Source organism: Leishmania braziliensis, chromosome 31 (genome assembly GCF_000002845.2).
Source record: "Leishmania braziliensis MHOM/BR/75/M2904 complete genome, chromosome 31".
Lineage (NCBI taxonomy): Eukaryota > Euglenozoa > Kinetoplastea > Trypanosomatida > Trypanosomatidae > Leishmania > Leishmania braziliensis.
In genome coordinates, this window is record NC_009323.2 from 1,471,318 (window position 1) to 1,488,827 (window position 17,510).

Genomic DNA, 17,510 nt, shown 5'->3' on the forward strand with positions numbered 1-17,510 from the left:
GCGCGGGGGGAGGGGGAGGGGGAGGGGGTGCAACCCCCCCCCCCCCAAAGCCCAAAAACACAGCAGTCGAGCAAAGGCTGTAGGTGTATGGATGCGCGTGTGAAAGCAGAGGAGGCGAGGGCAGAGGGGATGGCGGTGGCAAAGCTAGCAAGGGGTGTAGAAGTATGTGGGGGTGGGGGAGGCAGCCTGTAGGACACGCACAGAAAGGAAAAAGGTGGACTGTGCAGCTGTGCTGCCCGAGGGTGAGCGGGACGGGTGCCGGAGCGCCTTCTTCGCAGCACAGCAAACGACGCATCGCCACGATGTGGTCAACACGTTGAGCATTGCGCCGTCTGTCTTCCTTCACTGCTCTCCTCAATGCACTACTGATCTAACGAGCATTCAGCGAGGCCACTGAATGACTGAGCTGGGCTCCGTGCAGGAGGAGATCGTCAACTTCTGCGGCCAACGCGCTTGCCCGCTCCAGCCGGGTTGCGTTCCGTGTCCTCTGGTCGCTCAACATTTTGGAGTAGCGTAGGAAGGACTGAGACAGCTCGAGTGAGTCAATAGACAGACTTCGGCATCGTGTGGGGGTCGTGCCAGTAGAGTCTACTGGAGGCGCATTTTGAGTTTCGCGGTACATTTCAGCTGCTGGCGGGCTCGAGACTGCGCGTCGAGAGGTGGGCGGCGCGCTGGCCTTCCGCGCAGCGATGCAGACACCAACCTTCGCTGATGACACGCCTTGATTGCTGCGACGGGGAGACGGGGAAAGTGTGAGTGACTGCGACGAATCCTCGTCCGCCTTATGTTGGGGGGTCGATTTCCTGCTGCTTCTCTGCAAGTTTGTGGACGCTTGATGAAAGGAGCCGTCGCGCGCAAGGGGTACTGGGGCGGCACCTGACGCCTCCTGCAGCAGGGCCACACGCTCGCGCAGCTGCATTACCTCGGTCTCCCACTGCTCTCGCTCCTTCACTACCAGGCCAGCAGCGCACGCGGCGAGCCACGCCGCCTTGTCCGCTGCGCACCGCACATATAGCTCGATGATGTCCACGAGGTGAATCTCCCAACTGGCCAAAGTCGCTATACAGGCCATCTCCGCAACAGCACCCGCGTCATCTGCTAGGCGATGCTGAAGGCGCTCCACCGCTGACCGTTCCTGCTGCACCTGCCGCTCGCAGTCCGCCGCGATGGCCCGAAGACGGTCCTCCAGCAATGCTTTTTCAGTGGCCAGTCGTGCCACGTTCCGCTCAGAGCGGCGCAGCTGCTCCGTGTGCTCGAGCCTCAGCAGCTCTGTTTGACGGTCCACAGCCTGCTGAATAGCCGACTGGGCGACGCGTCGGCATTGCTGGAGTTCATCCTCCAGCAGCCGCTGGTGGTTCGTCAGTTCATCGATTTCGGACAGGCAGCTCTGGCGTATGAGCTCGGTGTCGCGCGAGTACTTTTCTGCCCAGGTCGTCGTCTCTGACTTCAGCTGCCGCTCCAGCTCCCCACAGCGGGCCTCGGCTTCGGACTGCTCCTTTGCAGCCGCGGCGAGGGACTCGGACAAGGTGCGCATCTTCGCCTCATAGCGCTCCACATCGACGCGGTGGCGCACCTGCAGCTTCTCTTCCACCGCGACACACGCAGTTCGTAGCTGCTGCGACATCTCCGCCTGCGTTCTGCGCAGCTGCGTTTCATACTCGCGCATTGCCGTCATGAGGGTGCGAGTGGTCGACTCCGAAGCGCCGTAGAGAACGAGAAGCTGTTCCTTCGTCAGCGCCAGCTGGCTGAAGTCCTCGGCATCTTGAGCGGCCCACACCTGCGCCTGCACGGATGCCATGGGCAGCGAGGTGAAACGATGGGCAACTCCAGTCAAAGACTTCGCCTCCGCCAGCTGCACTTTGGCTTCAACAAGAAGCTTCTCGAGGAAGCGCACACGGTCGCGTAGCCCTCGCTTTTCTGGTGTAGAGCCGACGGGAGAAACGGAGGTCGCTAAGCAGGTGGTGGCGCCGGAGGTACTGTGCTGCGCACAAGCAGCGTGAGTAGAGTTTTCAGGATGCACAGGAGACGAGGATGGGGTCGCTGCTAACGACAGCGCTCTCGGCTCCGGCGAGGAGGGCTGCACCGCCCCCACAGTGGCCTCCGTGCCGGCAGGTAAGGTGATATCGGGTTCATCACCACTCTGATAAAGGACTCTCGCTGCGTGTGCCTGAGGGAGGAGTTCCGCCTGAAGCTGCGCCATCTCATGCACAATCTCCGAGAAACTCTGCAGCACTTCCTCCGAGAGCACGTTTGCCTCAGCCAACATGCCCCTCACGTTGTAGAGGGTCTCTTGGGGGCGGCTGTTCGCGGTAAAGAGTGCTCCAAGCACCCGTGTATACCGGTCACTCAGCGCGCTCAGCCGTTCTGGCCACGCCTTCGTCAACGCTGGGGACATCTGCGCCGCGTCGGCCGCTCGGGAAGTAGAACAGTGCTGTCGTTGTTGCTGAGCATCCGCGTGCATCTCCTCTGCAAGGGAGCGCTGCTCTGCCAGAAGACACTCCATGGTCTCTCGCAGGCGCGCCAGTGCCTCCTCGGAGCGTGCCCGCATTGCCTGGATGTTGGCGAGCTCGTCTGCGTGTTCGCGCTTGTGCGTCGCAGCCCCACGCAGTGCCGCCAGGCGCACAAGTTCAAGCAGATGACACACCTTGAAGGGCACGTTCGTCTGCTCCGCCAGCAGGTTCGCAACAGCGGTTGGCTGAGGTAACGGCGCCAGCATCCCCAGGAAAGACTCCGAAAGGAGGGGACCACAATGCTCTGAAGACGTGGTGTCAGTGTGATACTCCACTTCACGTGCGTTACCTGCAACATTCACGTAGCGCTCCATGGACTGAAGGCGCGAGAGTAACTCTTCGGGGATGACCTCGACAGGCTGCCGTGACACGGCAATTGGGCAGGGAGAAGAGCGCACACCGTCCTCATCGCCGGTGGACACGCCCACGTCGTTTGCGTCCGCTTCACACTCGCCAGGTGCACACTCGCTCACATCAACCACACTGTCACACTCAGAGACACGCGCCTTTTCCGCATCCACTTTGCCGGACGACGACGCGACTGCCCTGCTGGCGCGTGCGTTGGGCTCCTCCTCCACCTGTGCCGCGTAGGCAGTAAGCTCAGCTCTATGAGTTGCTGGCCTCTTTGCCATAAACAGCCCAGTCGCCTCCATGAACGCCTGAACCGCAGCTGCCTGATGCTCGGCAACGCTACAGTGCGCCAACTCTCGCCACTCGGACATTCGAGCAGTGAAGGCGAGGGTGTTGCGGTGGGCGCGCCGCTCCTCCGTGGTGGTGTGGAGGAGTCGCTCCGTGTACTGGACCTCCGCGTCATACAGTGTCCGCGCGTGCTGCAGCTCTCCTCGCAAATGGCATGCCTCCTCCTCCGCCGCCTCCTTGGCTGCCTGCAGCTTGTGCTGCTGTGACCGGCACAGCTCCTTCTCCTGCGCCAGGTCCTGCGCCTGCCGCCGAGCCTTCACCTCACGCTCTCGCGAGAGCTCGATAGTAGCGGCGGTCCAGAAGGAATGCTTGGCGGCATTGCAGTCGTCCATCATCATCGTTCTCACTGCGTGCCATTCCCCGATTCGCATCATCAGTCTACGGCGCTGCTGGGCGGAGCGCCGCGCTTGCCGCTCTGCCGCCCATGTACGCCACCGACTGTAGGTTGCCTGACCGCAGTACTCAACCACAAGAAGGCCCAAGTGGCTCAGCTGCTCTTGCATCGCATCTGCGTGTTCATCGCGCTCTGCAACATCCGCTGCGTAGGTGGTCTGCGCGATCTTGAGCTGCTGTGCATGGCGCTCGGAGAGCTGCGCCACCTCCTCCGTCTGCGCACGCCGCAGGGCCGCACATCGCTCCTGGTGGATGGACTGCAGCTGTGCCTTCTCCAGTGTGTGCTCGCGCTGCAGGCGCTGCAATGCTATGTCGTGGCTGGTGTGCAAGCGCGCCATCTCCTTCCCGTGCCGCTCGATCATCTCCCGCCTCGACTCTGACGATCGCGCCTCTACAGCGGTTACTGCACGCTTCTGCTGTGCCCACCCCCGCCACGAGGCCCAGATGGCCAGTGTGTGCGCGTGCAACACCCCTCGCTCCAGGGCACACGCCGTCCGCCCTGCTACGGTTTTTCGCTCAGCGGCGTGCGCAGTTTCGAGCTGGTGGCAGTGCTGCTGCCAACCCTCGCACACGGCGGTGAGCTGCACCTCGTCGCACTGCAGGGAAGCTGTCCAAACCTTCAGCACTTTGCTCTCACGCATGAGCAGCGCTGTCCACCACTGGCCCTCCTGCGCCTCGATACGCAGCCGCTGCTGCGCCTCCTGCAACAGCAGCCCAGAGGCACGGCTGCCCCACCACTTCTCTTCGACGCCGCGCCGCTCCATCTTCTCCCGCAACAGAGCTGCAGACAGCTCGCCATTCCGCACCTCACTGTCGTAGTAGGCGCCATCCATCTCGCGTTGCTTGCGTGCGGTGCTCTCCAGCTCCGACTGCAGCCGCACGTTTGCGTTACGCAGTTGCTCGTGCTCATCTCGGAGCCGCGCCACTTCCGCCTGGTGGCGCGAGGACAGCTCTTGCTGCTGGACGCGCAGCTCTCGCCGTTGGGTCTGCAGATTGTCAGAGAGGGTCCCGATGCTATGCTGGAGCTTTTCACTAGAAGCGTTGTGGCTTCGGCCCAACCACCGGATGAAGGAGCGGGCTCGCAGCACCGCACTGTCTGCGGAGACGACACGATCCGTTAGGAGTGCCTCCACCACATGTGCGGCTTTGCAATGTCTCTCCCATGACTGGCTGGATGCCTTGCTCCGCTTCAGCAGCTGCTCTGACTCGGCGACAGCGTTCTCTAACCGCAAGCACTGTTCACTCAGTGGGGCAAGGGTGTCGACATCGCGTGCCAGCTTAGCCATCTCTTTCAGTAGACTGACATGGCGGTGCTGCAGACGGCCGGTTAGTCCTAGGATGGTGTGATGTGCGTATTCCTCCTTGCGCCGAACCACCTCAGCCAGCTCCTGCAGCTGTGCCTGCCAGTAGGAGTTCACATGGCTGACAAAGAGCTCAGACGACTGCGTGAACGCTGCGTGCGCCTGCCGCTCTATGGTTAGTGTCGCCTGCAGACTGCAGATGGTGTCACGCAGTGCCACCTCTTTGCGTGCAAAGACCTGCTCAGTGTTCTCCTGCTGACGGATGTAGGTGCGAGTGCGCTCGCTAAACTCCACCGTCATGTCCCGCAGCGCTGTGCGCAGCCGCTGCACTTCGTCCTCGCGCTGGGCGCACGCCTGTTCGTGGGTGGGGGAAGCGGTGGCCACCTGGTCACACTCGCTGACGCCCATTCCAAAGCTCTCACGCAGTGTCTTCTGGATGGCGGTGAGCTCTTCGCGGAAAAACTGCGCGCGCTTCTCCGCCTCTGTCGCTACAGTCTTGAGGCGCTGGCAGCGCCGCTCCTGCAGTCGCGAGCGCCACGTGCAAAGCGCCCGCTGAGCTGCCGTCACTCGCCGCTGCTGGACGAATGCATAACAGGTGGCCGATTCGTACGTCTCTCGAGTTGCGTCTCGCCGTCGCGTGTACTCGCGAGCGAGGTGGCACATCATTGCCTTTTTCATCCACATGAGCAGCACGCTGTGCGCGAGACGTTGTCGGCGAAGTTTTAGATCGAGACATACAATTCCATCTTCAAGGTGCTGCCGCCGCTCCCACTCGAGCCGTAGCGCGACAGCGTTGCTGTCGCGTTCCTCCGCCAGCTCCGTCGCGTGAGCATCAAAGTAGCGCTGCATGCTCTTCTTGGCGGCTTGCAGTTCCTTCTCCTTCGCCTGGACATTCTCCAGACGCTCTGCCTTCTCCTCCAGAGCACCAAACTGTTTGTAAAAGAGGTGGGCGCAGCGCTGGAGCAACAGCGAGGCTGCCTCCTGTCGCCGATGCACGGTGGTATGCAGATCCACGTAGTACGGGTTAGTTAGGGTAACGCCTGTCTCGAGGCCAACCGCAGAGGCCTTGACAACATTACCAGCACCTCGCTCCTCTTCTTCCTCCACATGTGCGCGGAGAAGCGCGAGGTCATCCTGGATACCCAAAACCGCCGCCTGTGCCTGTTGCAATGACTTGGCCAACTCCTCCATGCGGCACACCTCGAAGCGCGTGGCGAGTCCGTGGCTGCCCTTTAGCAGACCGCTCTCCCGCCCGACGCTGATGGGGGACTCTGAATACCGCCGAGAAGAAATGTGTCGACTGCGGGCTGTGTGCGTCAGCATGCGTTGGTATGGGAAACAGACAAAGAGGCCCGATGAAGGGGGAGAAACAAAGATGCGAGCTTCACATAGCGAAGGAAAGAGAGGGAGAGAGGGGGGACGACGCGCCACGACAATCGCCACATCACACAAAGCCTGCGTCTCTGAAGTACTGAACTTATGTATGCAGTACGAGGCAAGCCGCCGCCACTGCCACCTCAGAAAGAGAGAGAAGGACCGGGGTATAGAGAGGTCGCACCCACACACTGCCACCAGGGGCCCGTTCGTTGGTTAACAACGTCAATCGCTCTCTTCGTCATCCTTTACGTTAGCACCTGACAGCGCTCACGACTGTGGAGGTGTGTGAGCAAAATCGGCACACAGCCGAGACAAAGCGTAATGAAGCCAAGCAATCCAAATAGTCAACGCGACAGGCGAAGGCAATCTAGAGGGAACAGCGAGATGCAGCTGCTACGGGCAGTGCAGCACATGATGACACTCCACCAAGGCAGCAACACACATGGACAAGCAGACGTACATGTAAGATACCCACAAGTGAGCACCCAAACTCCAGGGCCTCAACCGCATACGCATGTCGGTGCAATGAGCGAGTGAAGGCCCCAACGGATGAGAGTGGCAGAGGCGCCGATACGACAAGACATGCCTGGGGAGGGGGCACTGTGTTGGAGAAGACGGCCCAAAACAAGCAGGCCTCTGCATCCGTACGGGTGTGCGTACGTGTGTGAAGGACATCTTCATGTGCGCCAAAGTGTGCGTCGTTGCTGTACAAGGGGACGTGCGTGACGGTCATTGTCTTCCCTCCGTCCCACCGCCGATGACCCTCGGCCAGCAACAGAGAACCAGAGAAACTTCCAACACCCCAGAAAGCCATTCCACACTCTGGAACCGCAGAGAGAGGCGTGTGGTGCTCCCTCAGCAGCAGCACCAGCGGCATCACGCGCTCGAGGGAACTACCAAAGAAGGACGCGGGGCAGCGACCTAAACCAGAAACAAGCGCAAAGTGGCGACGCACACGCGAGCAGAATAGACTGCAGGCGGGGCGGGCACACGCGGCGTGGACACCCCTGGACGTTTGAAGAGCGCATGATCGGCCTCGAGTTCGACGAAGCGGCACCAAGGCCAGCTGACGGGCACACAACAAGACAGGAAAAAAGTCTAACTCGCATCGCCTCCCGACATTCTCGCACTCTCATCGATACGCACGTAGTGGGACGAGGAGCACTCCTACATCTCACTCTGGGGGATTCTTCGGTAACGCCGAGACGAGTTTTCTGAGACGACCGATGCAGTGCGCCCTGCTAGTAGGCTCTCTAGACCCATAAAGATGGCGCACCAATCCACCAGCCAATCAAACCGGGGCGTCATCTCACTGTCGCAGCGATGCAACATCATCGCCGCCTTGTCCACCACCCTTACCATCAGACCCTCCTCGTCCGCAAGTCCCTCCGCTGCAACGACGAGCTCCTCATTGATCTACCGCGACTCTTCCCTAACATGGGCTCTGGTTTGGAAAACAGCTGTGTGACTGCAGCCACAGCCATACACTCCACTGCGCTGCTTTCGAGAGCTCTTAGCAGTCTGCACATCGGCACCCGTTGTAGCTTCCTCCGCGCGCAGTTCGTCGTGCAGCGCCGCCTTGCATGCGACAGCATCACGGACATTGTGCATTCTCGGCAGAATCGCATTACTGTCCTCGTACTCACCGAGTCGCTTGAGTCGAGAGGCGGATGCTGCAAGTGCATCCTTAGCTGAGGAGGCCTCTCCCTTGGCGCGTCGCTTTTCCAAAACGCCGCAGCTCCGTTCGCCGTGTAGCCGCTTCGAGCTCTATCGAGTGCAGCGGCGTGGTGAGGTGGGCTTACTGACGCTGCAGGTCTTCGACTCGGCGCGCGTATCGCTTGCATCACTGTTGAAGATCAGTGCCGTGCGCCACAACACAGTGGCTTCCTGGTGACGTTCGTCCACCCGCACCTGCAGCTTCTCCCTGCGCGCCAGCTCCGCGTTCGACTGCTGCACGTCTCTGCTGTGTGCAGAGAGCATGGGCCTCCGTGGCGGCGTACTCGAGGCACAGCCTCCGCCCATTCGCCACCACCTTAGGGGTCCTAGAAGGCACTGACTCCTCGAGTCGGCGCAGCCTGGCAGCCTGTTCTGTTGCAGCCTTGAAGTTACCTACAAAGGCGTTTGCCTCCAGAAGAGAGTAGGGCCTGCCAGGCTTTCTGGCATCGGCTCCCTTCGCAGTTCCCTTTTGGCGTTCCCTCTCGTGGTCCCGCTACCGGTGGCGCCGCGCTCCTGCGTAGCGCAGATGTGACTAACGCTACGGACGGAGCTGGCGTAGTACGCTTAATCTCCGGCGATGTAGGAAATGTGCTGTCCATGAAGGCACACGTGGCCTACCCGCGGGAAACTCCTCGAAACGCCTCAGTGAAAGGAGACGGTCTGCAGGCTCACCCAGCGGTGCTAAAACGTCACTGTGAGATGCACGTGAAGATCCACAGAGCGGCGTGTGTGCGGCGTTACTGCGATCGGCTTCGGTTGTTGCAGCGTCTGCCACAACGCGCAACTCGTGAGAGGAGCCAGACATCAGCGGCTCACCCGTCATGCGCTGGAGAAAAGCAGAGGTAGGGACTGGCTGACGCCGTGGTGGCATCGAGTCCTGCGCGTGCCTGTCCGTGGCACCTCTGCCCCCTCGGGGCAGCAGCAGCAGGCACCCTCAGCGACCAAACCGCAGTGGGTCGCCATCGTCGATCACTGCTGCATTCGAAGTAGCACGCGTCCATGCACGGACGGCTCGCATACTCGACCTGTACGGAGATACATGTGAGAATCATCAGGCAGTCTACAGACACTCCAGGCAGCAGCACAAGAAGCAGCGGGTTGTCGAGCAGGTTGCCCTGTCTCCGGCACACCCGCATCTCACGAAGCCCCTCCACTCCAGTGCCGAGACCGGCGGCAACGTCACAAACAGAGCGGCACCCGCGAGGAGAGGCGCTCAATGCACAACGCCTGCTCGGGCGCTGTGGAGTCGCCCACCGGCGCGTACACACAGCCAACTGCACCGGCGGCACGCACACGGTCGTGCCATCCCGCTCCTCGCTCCGGGGGCTGCTGCACAGCTCCTTCAGCGTGTTCATGAAGAGCTCGCGCTGCGCTAATATGCGAAGCGGCAACGATGAACGCTTGTGCCACAGCGATATCCCCTGCTTGGCTGGCATCCCAGACGGCGACAGTAAGCCCCAAGAATGGGTCCGCATCGCCGCCTCCAGCAGGTCCTCCTCTCCTCACGAGTAAACGTGCTCCACGCTGCAGACGCACTCGTACAGGCTCAGTGAGTGATGGGTGCCAGCGATGCGCTCCACCTCCTCGGTAGCCAGAAACAGTAGTTCGTAAAATGTTTTGCTCACATGTGGCGCAGGGTCTTCATGGACGACGGTAGTGCACTGTGGTACATCGCTGAAGCTCGGTGCAGACAGCAGTACTGTTAAGCCGAACTGCAGCCTCAGCCCATCGGCACCGTAGCTGGTGTAGAACGTCTTCTAGAAGGGCCCGAAGGCAACTTCATCACAGGGAAAGGGGCGGAGATGACGTCTCCGGCGCAGTCCAACGCCGCCTGACAATTCCCTGAAACGGACAACGTCTCCTCCTTGTCGCCGACCCAACGGTAGATGCGCACTCCTCTCTGAACCTCATGCAGCTGGTAGACGAGCATTTCTTCCGTTGCAAGGTAAAACACACCACATACTGCCGAGACAAACCAGCACCGTAGTTTCCAAGCTGAGAGGAAGCTCTCACACACCACGACAGCACGAGTAGTCCGGCAGAGAGTCAGCGAGAAGGCGCTGCGGAAAGGCAGTTCGCTGGTGAAAGGAAAGCCGTGGCAGTGGCGCTGTGGCCTCCACTCTTTTGCTGTCCGCTCGTTGAACGCAGCCAGCGATCGTGCTGATGGATGACAAGCGCGAGGCGTACAGGGAAAAGGAGAGAGAGGGGGAGCCACGCAGGGGTGGTGGGGGGACGAGAAGGATGAGGCGATGCAAATGCCGAGCGGGTCTGCGGCTGACGTACGGAGCGACACTGGCGAAATATGGCGATAGAAAAAGATGATGTTTAAATGAATGGCGAAGAAGCAGACGGCGAGACAGCGGTGGTGCTATGCGTGCTGCGCCACATTGCGCCCTCCCTCGCTTTCGCCACCTCACGCGCGCATCGAGTTTGGCCTCGCAAGAGCGTTTCTTTTAATTGATTTGCAGTGGAGGAGGAGAGAGGCGGCGAGGGGCACGGCAATGGTCAGCGCACACGTACGGCGAATGTGTGTAGGCCTTTTTGTACGCGAGAGCGAGAGAGAGTGAGCGATGGTTTGCGTGGGCAAAATTGAAATACCGCCACGTGCAAAGATGCGGCTGAGAGTGAGTCAGTGAGTGGCCGCGGGGCAGCACAAAGGAAAAGGAGGCGGGAGAGAAGACAGAAGGTCGTGCGCACCGCCTGTGGAGGAGGAGAAAGGCGATAGGAGCAGTGCGGGGAAGTAAATTCACCTTTGACGGGGCAGTGGAGAGAGGCGGAAACGCAAGTAGCTTACATTGAACGTAGCGGCCGACCTTCCGCTATGCCGTTGGAATAGAATAATGTTCGACTGGCTTCTGCGCTAGCGTCTGTGCCCTCTGGTGGTCTGCAGATGGGCCCACCATCCGAGGACGCAACAGCTCCGGCGACCAGGTTTGAGCTCCGTATAGGAGAGGGGAAACGTGGGCAAGCTGCCTCCTTTGCAGAGTGAAAACCACAACAGGCGTTGGAGTGTGCAGTGAGAGACGGAGACAAAACGAGGCACAACCACGAAGGCCCGCATGAACAAACTCTGTTGTGGGGCCGGCGCAACCCCCTAACACTTGCGAGGAGTAAAGACGGTCGCAAAGGCATCTGTGCTGCACGGGAGATCATCGATAAGCCGGCGTTCTGGGGATGCCGCACGTGCACTCTGCGGAGGAGACGACTCCAGCAACGAGGACTTCCGTACTGAAGCAGAGAGCAGTACCTTTTGGGTAATTGGCGATGGCGCACTCCAGCTTACAGAGGGAGTGGCGGTAGCGATACGAAGGGGTGCCGCTGCTCTTGAAGAAGATTCGTGAGGGCGCGCAGGAGCCTTTGCGCTTGTGGTTGGCGAAGCTGAGGCAGCCTTAGTACACACTTCCATCAGCGTGTGCTTCACCACCACTTCTGAAGCGCTGAGCGGGCATATCACATCGGAGGCGGAAACACTGTCGAAGGTGTCCCGCTGCTTTCCCTTCCAGATCTCGTTCTCATCCCCTGACACCGCCTGCGCAGAAGTATGACACAACGCGCTAATCGAGTCGCAGCCCTCTCCAGTGATGTGGAGTGAAGGTCTATCGAGTCGATTTTCGGCTGCGTTCTGCTGCTCCACGATGAGTTGCAATCGACTCGCCGCAGATGCTCCGAGCGCCGCGACGTCCCGCTCCAGCTGGTGCATGCATGTCGGCTCCACTACCGCTGCGCATGGCGTGGCAAACTTCACAGAGGAAGCCCTCACGGCCTCCTCGGGGGCATCACAAGGAAAGTCGCCGAAGTGGCTCTGCTCCGCTCGCCATGAAGCCTCGTGCACACGCTTCTCATTAAGGGCGCACTGTTCATCTGCCCACCGTTTCCGCTCTTGCACCGATGCCTGGAGAGATGCGACAGCCTCCTGGAAGCGGTGCTCGACCTTCGCTGTGAAGTTCTCCAGGTGAGTCTCGGCCAGTTCGTAGCGTCGCTTTGCGGCGTCGCGCAACATCTCGTAGTGCTCCTGCTCTTCTTGGGCGAGTAGCTTCTGTCGATGCGCCTCCGCTACAGCCCGATGCAAATCGTGAAGCTCCTCCTCTAGGCCCTGGCGGTCTGTTGTGAGTGCTGCTCGAAAGGCATTTAACTCCGCCGCACATTCCCGCTTGGTCCGCTGCAAGCTCCTGATTCTGACCTCCAGTCCCTCAATGTACTCCAGGCACTCCGTCTCCTGAGCCCTGCTAGCTTCAGCCACTGCTGATGCGTGGGCGACAGCCTGTTTCGCCCGTTCCTCCATTATACGCACATGATCCTCTAGTCCGTCATTGATAGCTGCCAAGAGCTCATGACGCCGCTCGGCATACTCAGCAAAGGTGCTGGTCGCTTCCAGCACCCGCGAGGCCACGTTGAGCGCCGACTTCTTGGCAGACTGTCGCCTGTGTGGTACAGGAGACGGTGAGCTGCTCCCGTTTGACGCCATTAGGTGCCCACTGTTGGTCTGAGCCAGCGCAAACGGGGGTGGGATGAGGGGCGCATGTGCGCGAGCAGCATGGGAAAGGGCGGAGGGAGAAAGGGGGTAGAAGAGCCACCACAGCGGTAGAGCGCTTGTGAAGACGTTGAGCAGACGGAGACACAAGGAGCGAGCGAGAGAGAGGACCAGCGTGAATTTGCCGTCCGTATCTATACGACAATCGCCATCCTCTGTGGCATGTGCGCGGGTTTTTGCGGAGAGCGACGGGAGAGTACGGTGCCCTCCGTCGCAACGTTAGGGTGCGCGCAGTGCTCACATGCATTGACGTGCATTGTAAAGGCATCGACGAGAAAGAGTAAGATGAACCCAAAGACGGGAGTGTCGACGCATTCATGAAGAGAGGGTGGAGCACCTCGCTCTATGACCGCATCAGGCTTCCATGCGTCGCCTACCACCCATGTCGCTGCCGTCTCGATCAGATCCAAGCATGCAGCTCGAGAGAGAGAGAGAGACAAAACATTGAGAGACGCACCTTCACGGTCTGAGGATGCGCTCCGGCTAAGGAGTGACCACTGGCAGCTTTACCGCCGGGGTTAAGGCGGGATGACGCTTCTTGCGCTGTGGCGCCTCGGAGTGATGCCCAAAGTCCACCAGCTTCGCGGGATTCGTGCGCACGGCGATGCGATCCGTCGGGGGAGCTGGCGGAGGGATGAAAGCGTTGTGGGTGCGATGCTGAAATGATGGCGACAGTGGTGAGAGAGATGCAGAGGCAAAGGTCTGCAGTCGAAACCCTGGCGCTGGTGACCACGTAACAGCGCTTCGAGTCTCGCTCTCCTCCCCCTCGCGCGGCGGAGAGAGAGACGCGGTCGCTTTGGGACTACAGAAAAGTTGCACACCTTGCGGGGGGGCCCCCGCAGCCGCGTGCGTGAGCGGGCTGTCCCCGGCAGGACTCGTGGAGCGGCTAGCGTGGAAGGAGTCGATGTCGGAAAAGTCCGTTCCCGCCGAGACGGAACGAGAAAGCAACGCTTGGGTTTGCGTGGACTCAGAGAATCGCAGCGGCGACTGCGCGGGTGGGCGCTGAAGAAACTTCGACCACCACTTATCGTAGTAGACACGGTAGATGCGCTGAGTCACCTTAAACTTCACAAGGCGGTACTGCGCTATTGTGGCGGCAGAGAGGGAGGTGAGCAGTTTGTGAGCAGTGCACGCCTTGTCAGCGTTCACAACAACAAACTCCGCAGGGAGCGAGCGTCCACTGGCCCCCATCTTGCGCAGGTTCAACGACACTGTCGGCCGCGCCGGTGAGGTGGTGCGTGATGCTTGTGCGGTTGCGGCCACACTGACCACAGGACTGCGAGAGGCCTGAATATCATCAAACGGCTCACTCTTCAACATTACCGACACTTCTGGGTCTGCCACCCGAGCCGCGGCTGCTGCATCGCCGAAGTAGGTGCACATGCGAGGCGGCGTTGTGTTATCCTGCATGGAGGAGAAAGAGCGGTGCTCCAAGTGTGCCGTGGATGCCGTGGAGTCACGCACGCGCCTGTCACTTTCTGGTTTAAAAGACGACGCAGCCAGTGGCAGAGGAATGAAAAGCTGACTTCTGATGAGCGCCCCCTCCTCCCCGTCGGGCAGAATCGAAGACGCGTCAACGGGCTGCGGGCTGTCCGCACGTGTACTGCTGCCTTCCTCAGCTTGCATCCTGTCAGGCGGGGCCTCGACGGCTGATATGGCCCACACGTTGGTGCCTCCTTCCTTGTCCATGCAAGGCAAACCACTGCTGAAGCTGCTAGAGTTGGAAAACTGCACATTCACTGCTAAGGAGTTATTGTGGTGAGACATGATGGCGGTGATATCGGTGGTAGCAGCGCGCACGCGGCATAACTCACCGCAGAATCAACAGTAGTACACACAGAAATTAGCCGCTGCAGACATCTACGTCGTTGTGCGGAGGAGTTGGGGGGCACAGCGAGGGCAGGCGCACAATTCGTACTCAGCCGAAAAAGCGCAGCGTGTATAAACGTGTGATGGAGGGCAGTGAAGAGAAGAGAAAGAAGACCAAAGACCGCCGGCTAACGCCCGCTCGTCAAATGATCGATGTCCGACAGAGCAGCCAAAGATGAGGGGAGGGTGAGGCGAGGGGTGAAGAGAGAGAGCGGACAGGCTCAGCGGCAGCAGCGCCGTCGATGCATTGGGGAACAGCTGGAGGGTAGAGGAGAGGTGAGTACGCAGCTCGGCGTGGAAAGAGAAGCATGGCACCGAAAAGAGGCCGCACTGCTGGTTCAGCTGTCGAGAAACGAAAAGTGCAGGCGCCGCGTCCCCCCCTTTTCGCCACATGCACGGCAAGGCGGGTCGGGGGTACAGAGAGCGACGGCAATTGGTGACCGTCTCCCGCAAAGGGGACTCGAGAGATGTAAAAGACGAGTGGAGACAGTGACTCACAGCGCAAAGGAAAACAAGAGAGCGTACGCCGTCACCCAAACACGCGCAAGTACACAGCTGCAGCGGTCGATGCAATACTGCCGGGCTACGGGGGAGGAAGACTCATATGTCTTGCTGAAAGTACTTTACTCGCGTGAGGGACATTGTAGAGGCAGGCCGTGTCAGTTTGCGGAACACATCCAGGCAACTTTCTGTCACACTTGCCTCCGCATAGTCGGGTGAGGCGCTGGCGCGCTCCCGACAGACCCACGTGCCGGCACTCCACGCAATATGCCCGGAGAAGAATGAGCCCTCCGTGTTGAAGCCACTGCCAGAGGCAGGAGAGCGTGGCCGACACGGCGACGTCATCACCGGGACGTCAGTCGAGGTCGACTTGGTGAGCTGCACCGGTGCAGCACGCTCCGGTGGATCGCATTATGCGCCGAAGGGCAAAGCGTTCCGGTCAGCAGACATCGCGTTGCCTGTGGATGGCCCATTGCCATTCTCCTCGACCTTCGGCTCGGAACCTGCCCTCCCGTCACCACCACCTCACTGCAGTACGTCGAACCTCTCAAGCGACTTGACGATGGATCGACTCGTCGTCGTCGGTTCTGCGGCGAGGCTGCCGGGGTGGTACAGCGAGGAGGAGGCACTTCGAGCAAAAAGGGGGCTGCCGTTCGATGTTGGCGAGGAGAGTGCGCGCGCAGGAGAGCCATGAGAATACAAATCCGGCACTGCTGCCAGCGCCAAAGTTACGTCTGCACTCGTCACGGTCGATTTTTCGAGAGCGATGTTATTCGCCGTGGCTGTCCCCCTGCCTTCCTCTACACTGCACTGTTCCCCTGCTAAAGGAGCACCGATTGCTGAGCTGTCGAAAGGGACCGCCGGAGTCTCCTCCGCTGTCTCCCTCGCCTGCTCCAGTGCGTTCTGGGCCGCTTGAAGCTCCGTTGCAGGAGCGGACAGGCACCGCGTCGACGCGTCAGAGCGGGAAAACGGCTGAGTAACCGGCGCGTCGCTCGTGCCCTCCTCCGCGACAATGTCAGTTGACTGCCGCACTCCATCGTACGGCGGCGTCACTCTACTCCGTTGTTGGAGGCGACAGAGTAGCGGCGTTGGCGCGTGGCTGTGCGGCACACCCTCGCCCAACTCCTCTTCGCCTCGCCCGTTGCTGAGCGATACAGCATGCCGCCCATACGCTGACCGCTCCAGAGGAGACTGCCCCGCCTCCATGCCACGCAGGGAAAAGGAGCCATTTTCGGTCGGTAGAGCAGAGGTAACTGCGAAGGACCGCTCAGGCGTGCACAGTTGTGTCAATAAGGAGGCGGAAGTGCCAAAGGGTACCGTTCCCGAGTGCTTGGCGCCCTCTGCACCACCAACCCCTGCCGAGGAAGAGCGAGATCGGCTCGCAGTCGCGTCTTCTCGCCGCGCTGCTGCTGCTGCTGCGTTAAGTGGAATAGCGCACACTTCTTTCTGCTCACCCCTCCGCACGGAGGAAATGACTGATTCAATGCTCTCACTCCGCGGCAACAGCGCAGCCTCTCCCGCATCACACAGTACTGCAGCATTCTGCCCACCTACTGCCTTCGCCACCATCGCTTCTGCGCGTGTATCACCCGGTGAAGTGGGTAGGGATGTGCGGACGAGAGCTCGTCGGTCTGCGCTGCCTTCTGCGGCAAAATCGCCGGTCTCTTCCATCCTATGGGTTGACTCTGCGCGGTTTGGAGGACACACACTCTCCACGCGCAGGGCCAGGTCCTCCGTTGTCTTTTCAGCTGGCCGGTCTTTGCTGCCAACGGCGAAGCGCCTCGGAGGAAGCCGCGTGGTGGGAGGGCGAGGCAGATCATTCACCGGCGACGACACCGCCACCTCATTCGTTATTGCTGCTGGCTGATCCGTATCTTCCAGGGACGACAATTTCTCTCGAGACACCGCCGCCACTGTTCGTTGATGAGCGTCATAACGGTGTGCGCTCCTCGAAACGGGGAGACCGCCAGCATTCGCCTTTTGACCACTGGCAAGCGCTGATACGGGGTCTGAAGAGACAGCGCCACTGGCAGCGTCATCGGTGGCCCTCTCGTCGGCGAGTGCCGCCGCCTTCTCTGCCACTACCTCACGTCGAACCGCACCCGTTGCGCCATTCTCCACAGATGCAGCCACCGCTGCGATTGCTCTCGCTGCTGCCGACGGCGGTGCGGGACTACAGGGGCCGCTTTCCTGAAGGTTAGGCAGCCGCAGTGAGTCCAGAGCCTCCCTCCCCACCGGCCCTTTCATTTGCGCCGGATACGGCGGCATCGACCGCACCACAGCTGCCACAAGCTGCTGCGTCTGGCTCTCTGAAACAGGGTCGCTGAGAAGTCGGCTGGGCTGCTCGACAGTGGGGGAGAAGTTGGTGAGGTCGGCAGCGACGGCTGCCCGCTGACGCGTCTCCCATGCGGCCGCTACCTGCGTGCAGTTCGTCGGCGGCACCGGAAGTCTCCACGCAGGAAGCGCACCGACACCGCCGCGGGCAATCATCTGGGATACGTCGGTCGCCACACTCCAGCTGGCCTCGCTTTCGCTACTTACCGCGGCAGGAGCAATCCTGCGGAGCTCCGCATCAATATCTACCGACGCGTTCCACGGCAGCAAGGATGATGT

The 17,510-nt window shown here is 60.7% G+C and overlaps 5 protein-coding genes across 5 annotated transcripts; all 5 read right to left on the reverse strand.

Annotated features, from left to right (window-relative positions):
* Positions 1–370: 370 nt before the first annotated feature.
* On the reverse strand, positions 371–6,226 carry LBRM_31_3360 (conserved hypothetical protein; the record flags this gene model as incomplete). The annotated part of the gene is made up of 1 exon (XM_001567275.2): positions 371–6,226. The coding sequence occupies one exon, from the start codon at positions 6,224–6,226 to the stop codon at positions 371–373; it is 5,856 nt and encodes a 1,951-aa protein (XP_001567325.1).
* A 2,582-nt stretch (positions 6,227–8,808) lies between these two features.
* LBRM_31_3370 (hypothetical protein, unknown function) lies at positions 8,809–9,471 on the reverse strand (the record flags this gene model as incomplete). Its single annotated transcript, XM_001567276.1, has 1 exon — positions 8,809–9,471. The coding sequence occupies one exon, from the start codon at positions 9,469–9,471 to the stop codon at positions 8,809–8,811; it is 663 nt and encodes a 220-aa protein (XP_001567326.1).
* A 1,619-nt stretch (positions 9,472–11,090) lies between these two features.
* LBRM_31_3380 (hypothetical protein, unknown function) lies at positions 11,091–12,461 on the reverse strand (the record flags this gene model as incomplete). Its single annotated transcript, XM_001567277.1, has 1 exon — positions 11,091–12,461. The coding sequence occupies one exon, from the start codon at positions 12,459–12,461 to the stop codon at positions 11,091–11,093; it is 1,371 nt and encodes a 456-aa protein (XP_001567327.1).
* A 549-nt stretch (positions 12,462–13,010) lies between these two features.
* Positions 13,011–14,294, reverse strand: LBRM_31_3390 (hypothetical protein, unknown function; the record flags this gene model as incomplete). Its single annotated transcript, XM_001567278.1, has 1 exon — positions 13,011–14,294. The coding sequence occupies one exon, from the start codon at positions 14,292–14,294 to the stop codon at positions 13,011–13,013; it is 1,284 nt and encodes a 427-aa protein (XP_001567328.1).
* Positions 14,295–15,422: 1,128 nt separating this feature from the next.
* LBRM_31_3400 (hypothetical protein, unknown function) lies at positions 15,423–17,510 on the reverse strand (the record flags this gene model as incomplete). The annotated part of the gene is made up of 1 exon (XM_001567279.1): positions 15,423–17,510. A coding segment is annotated over one exon (2,088 nt), but the record flags the coding sequence as incomplete, so codon positions are not given.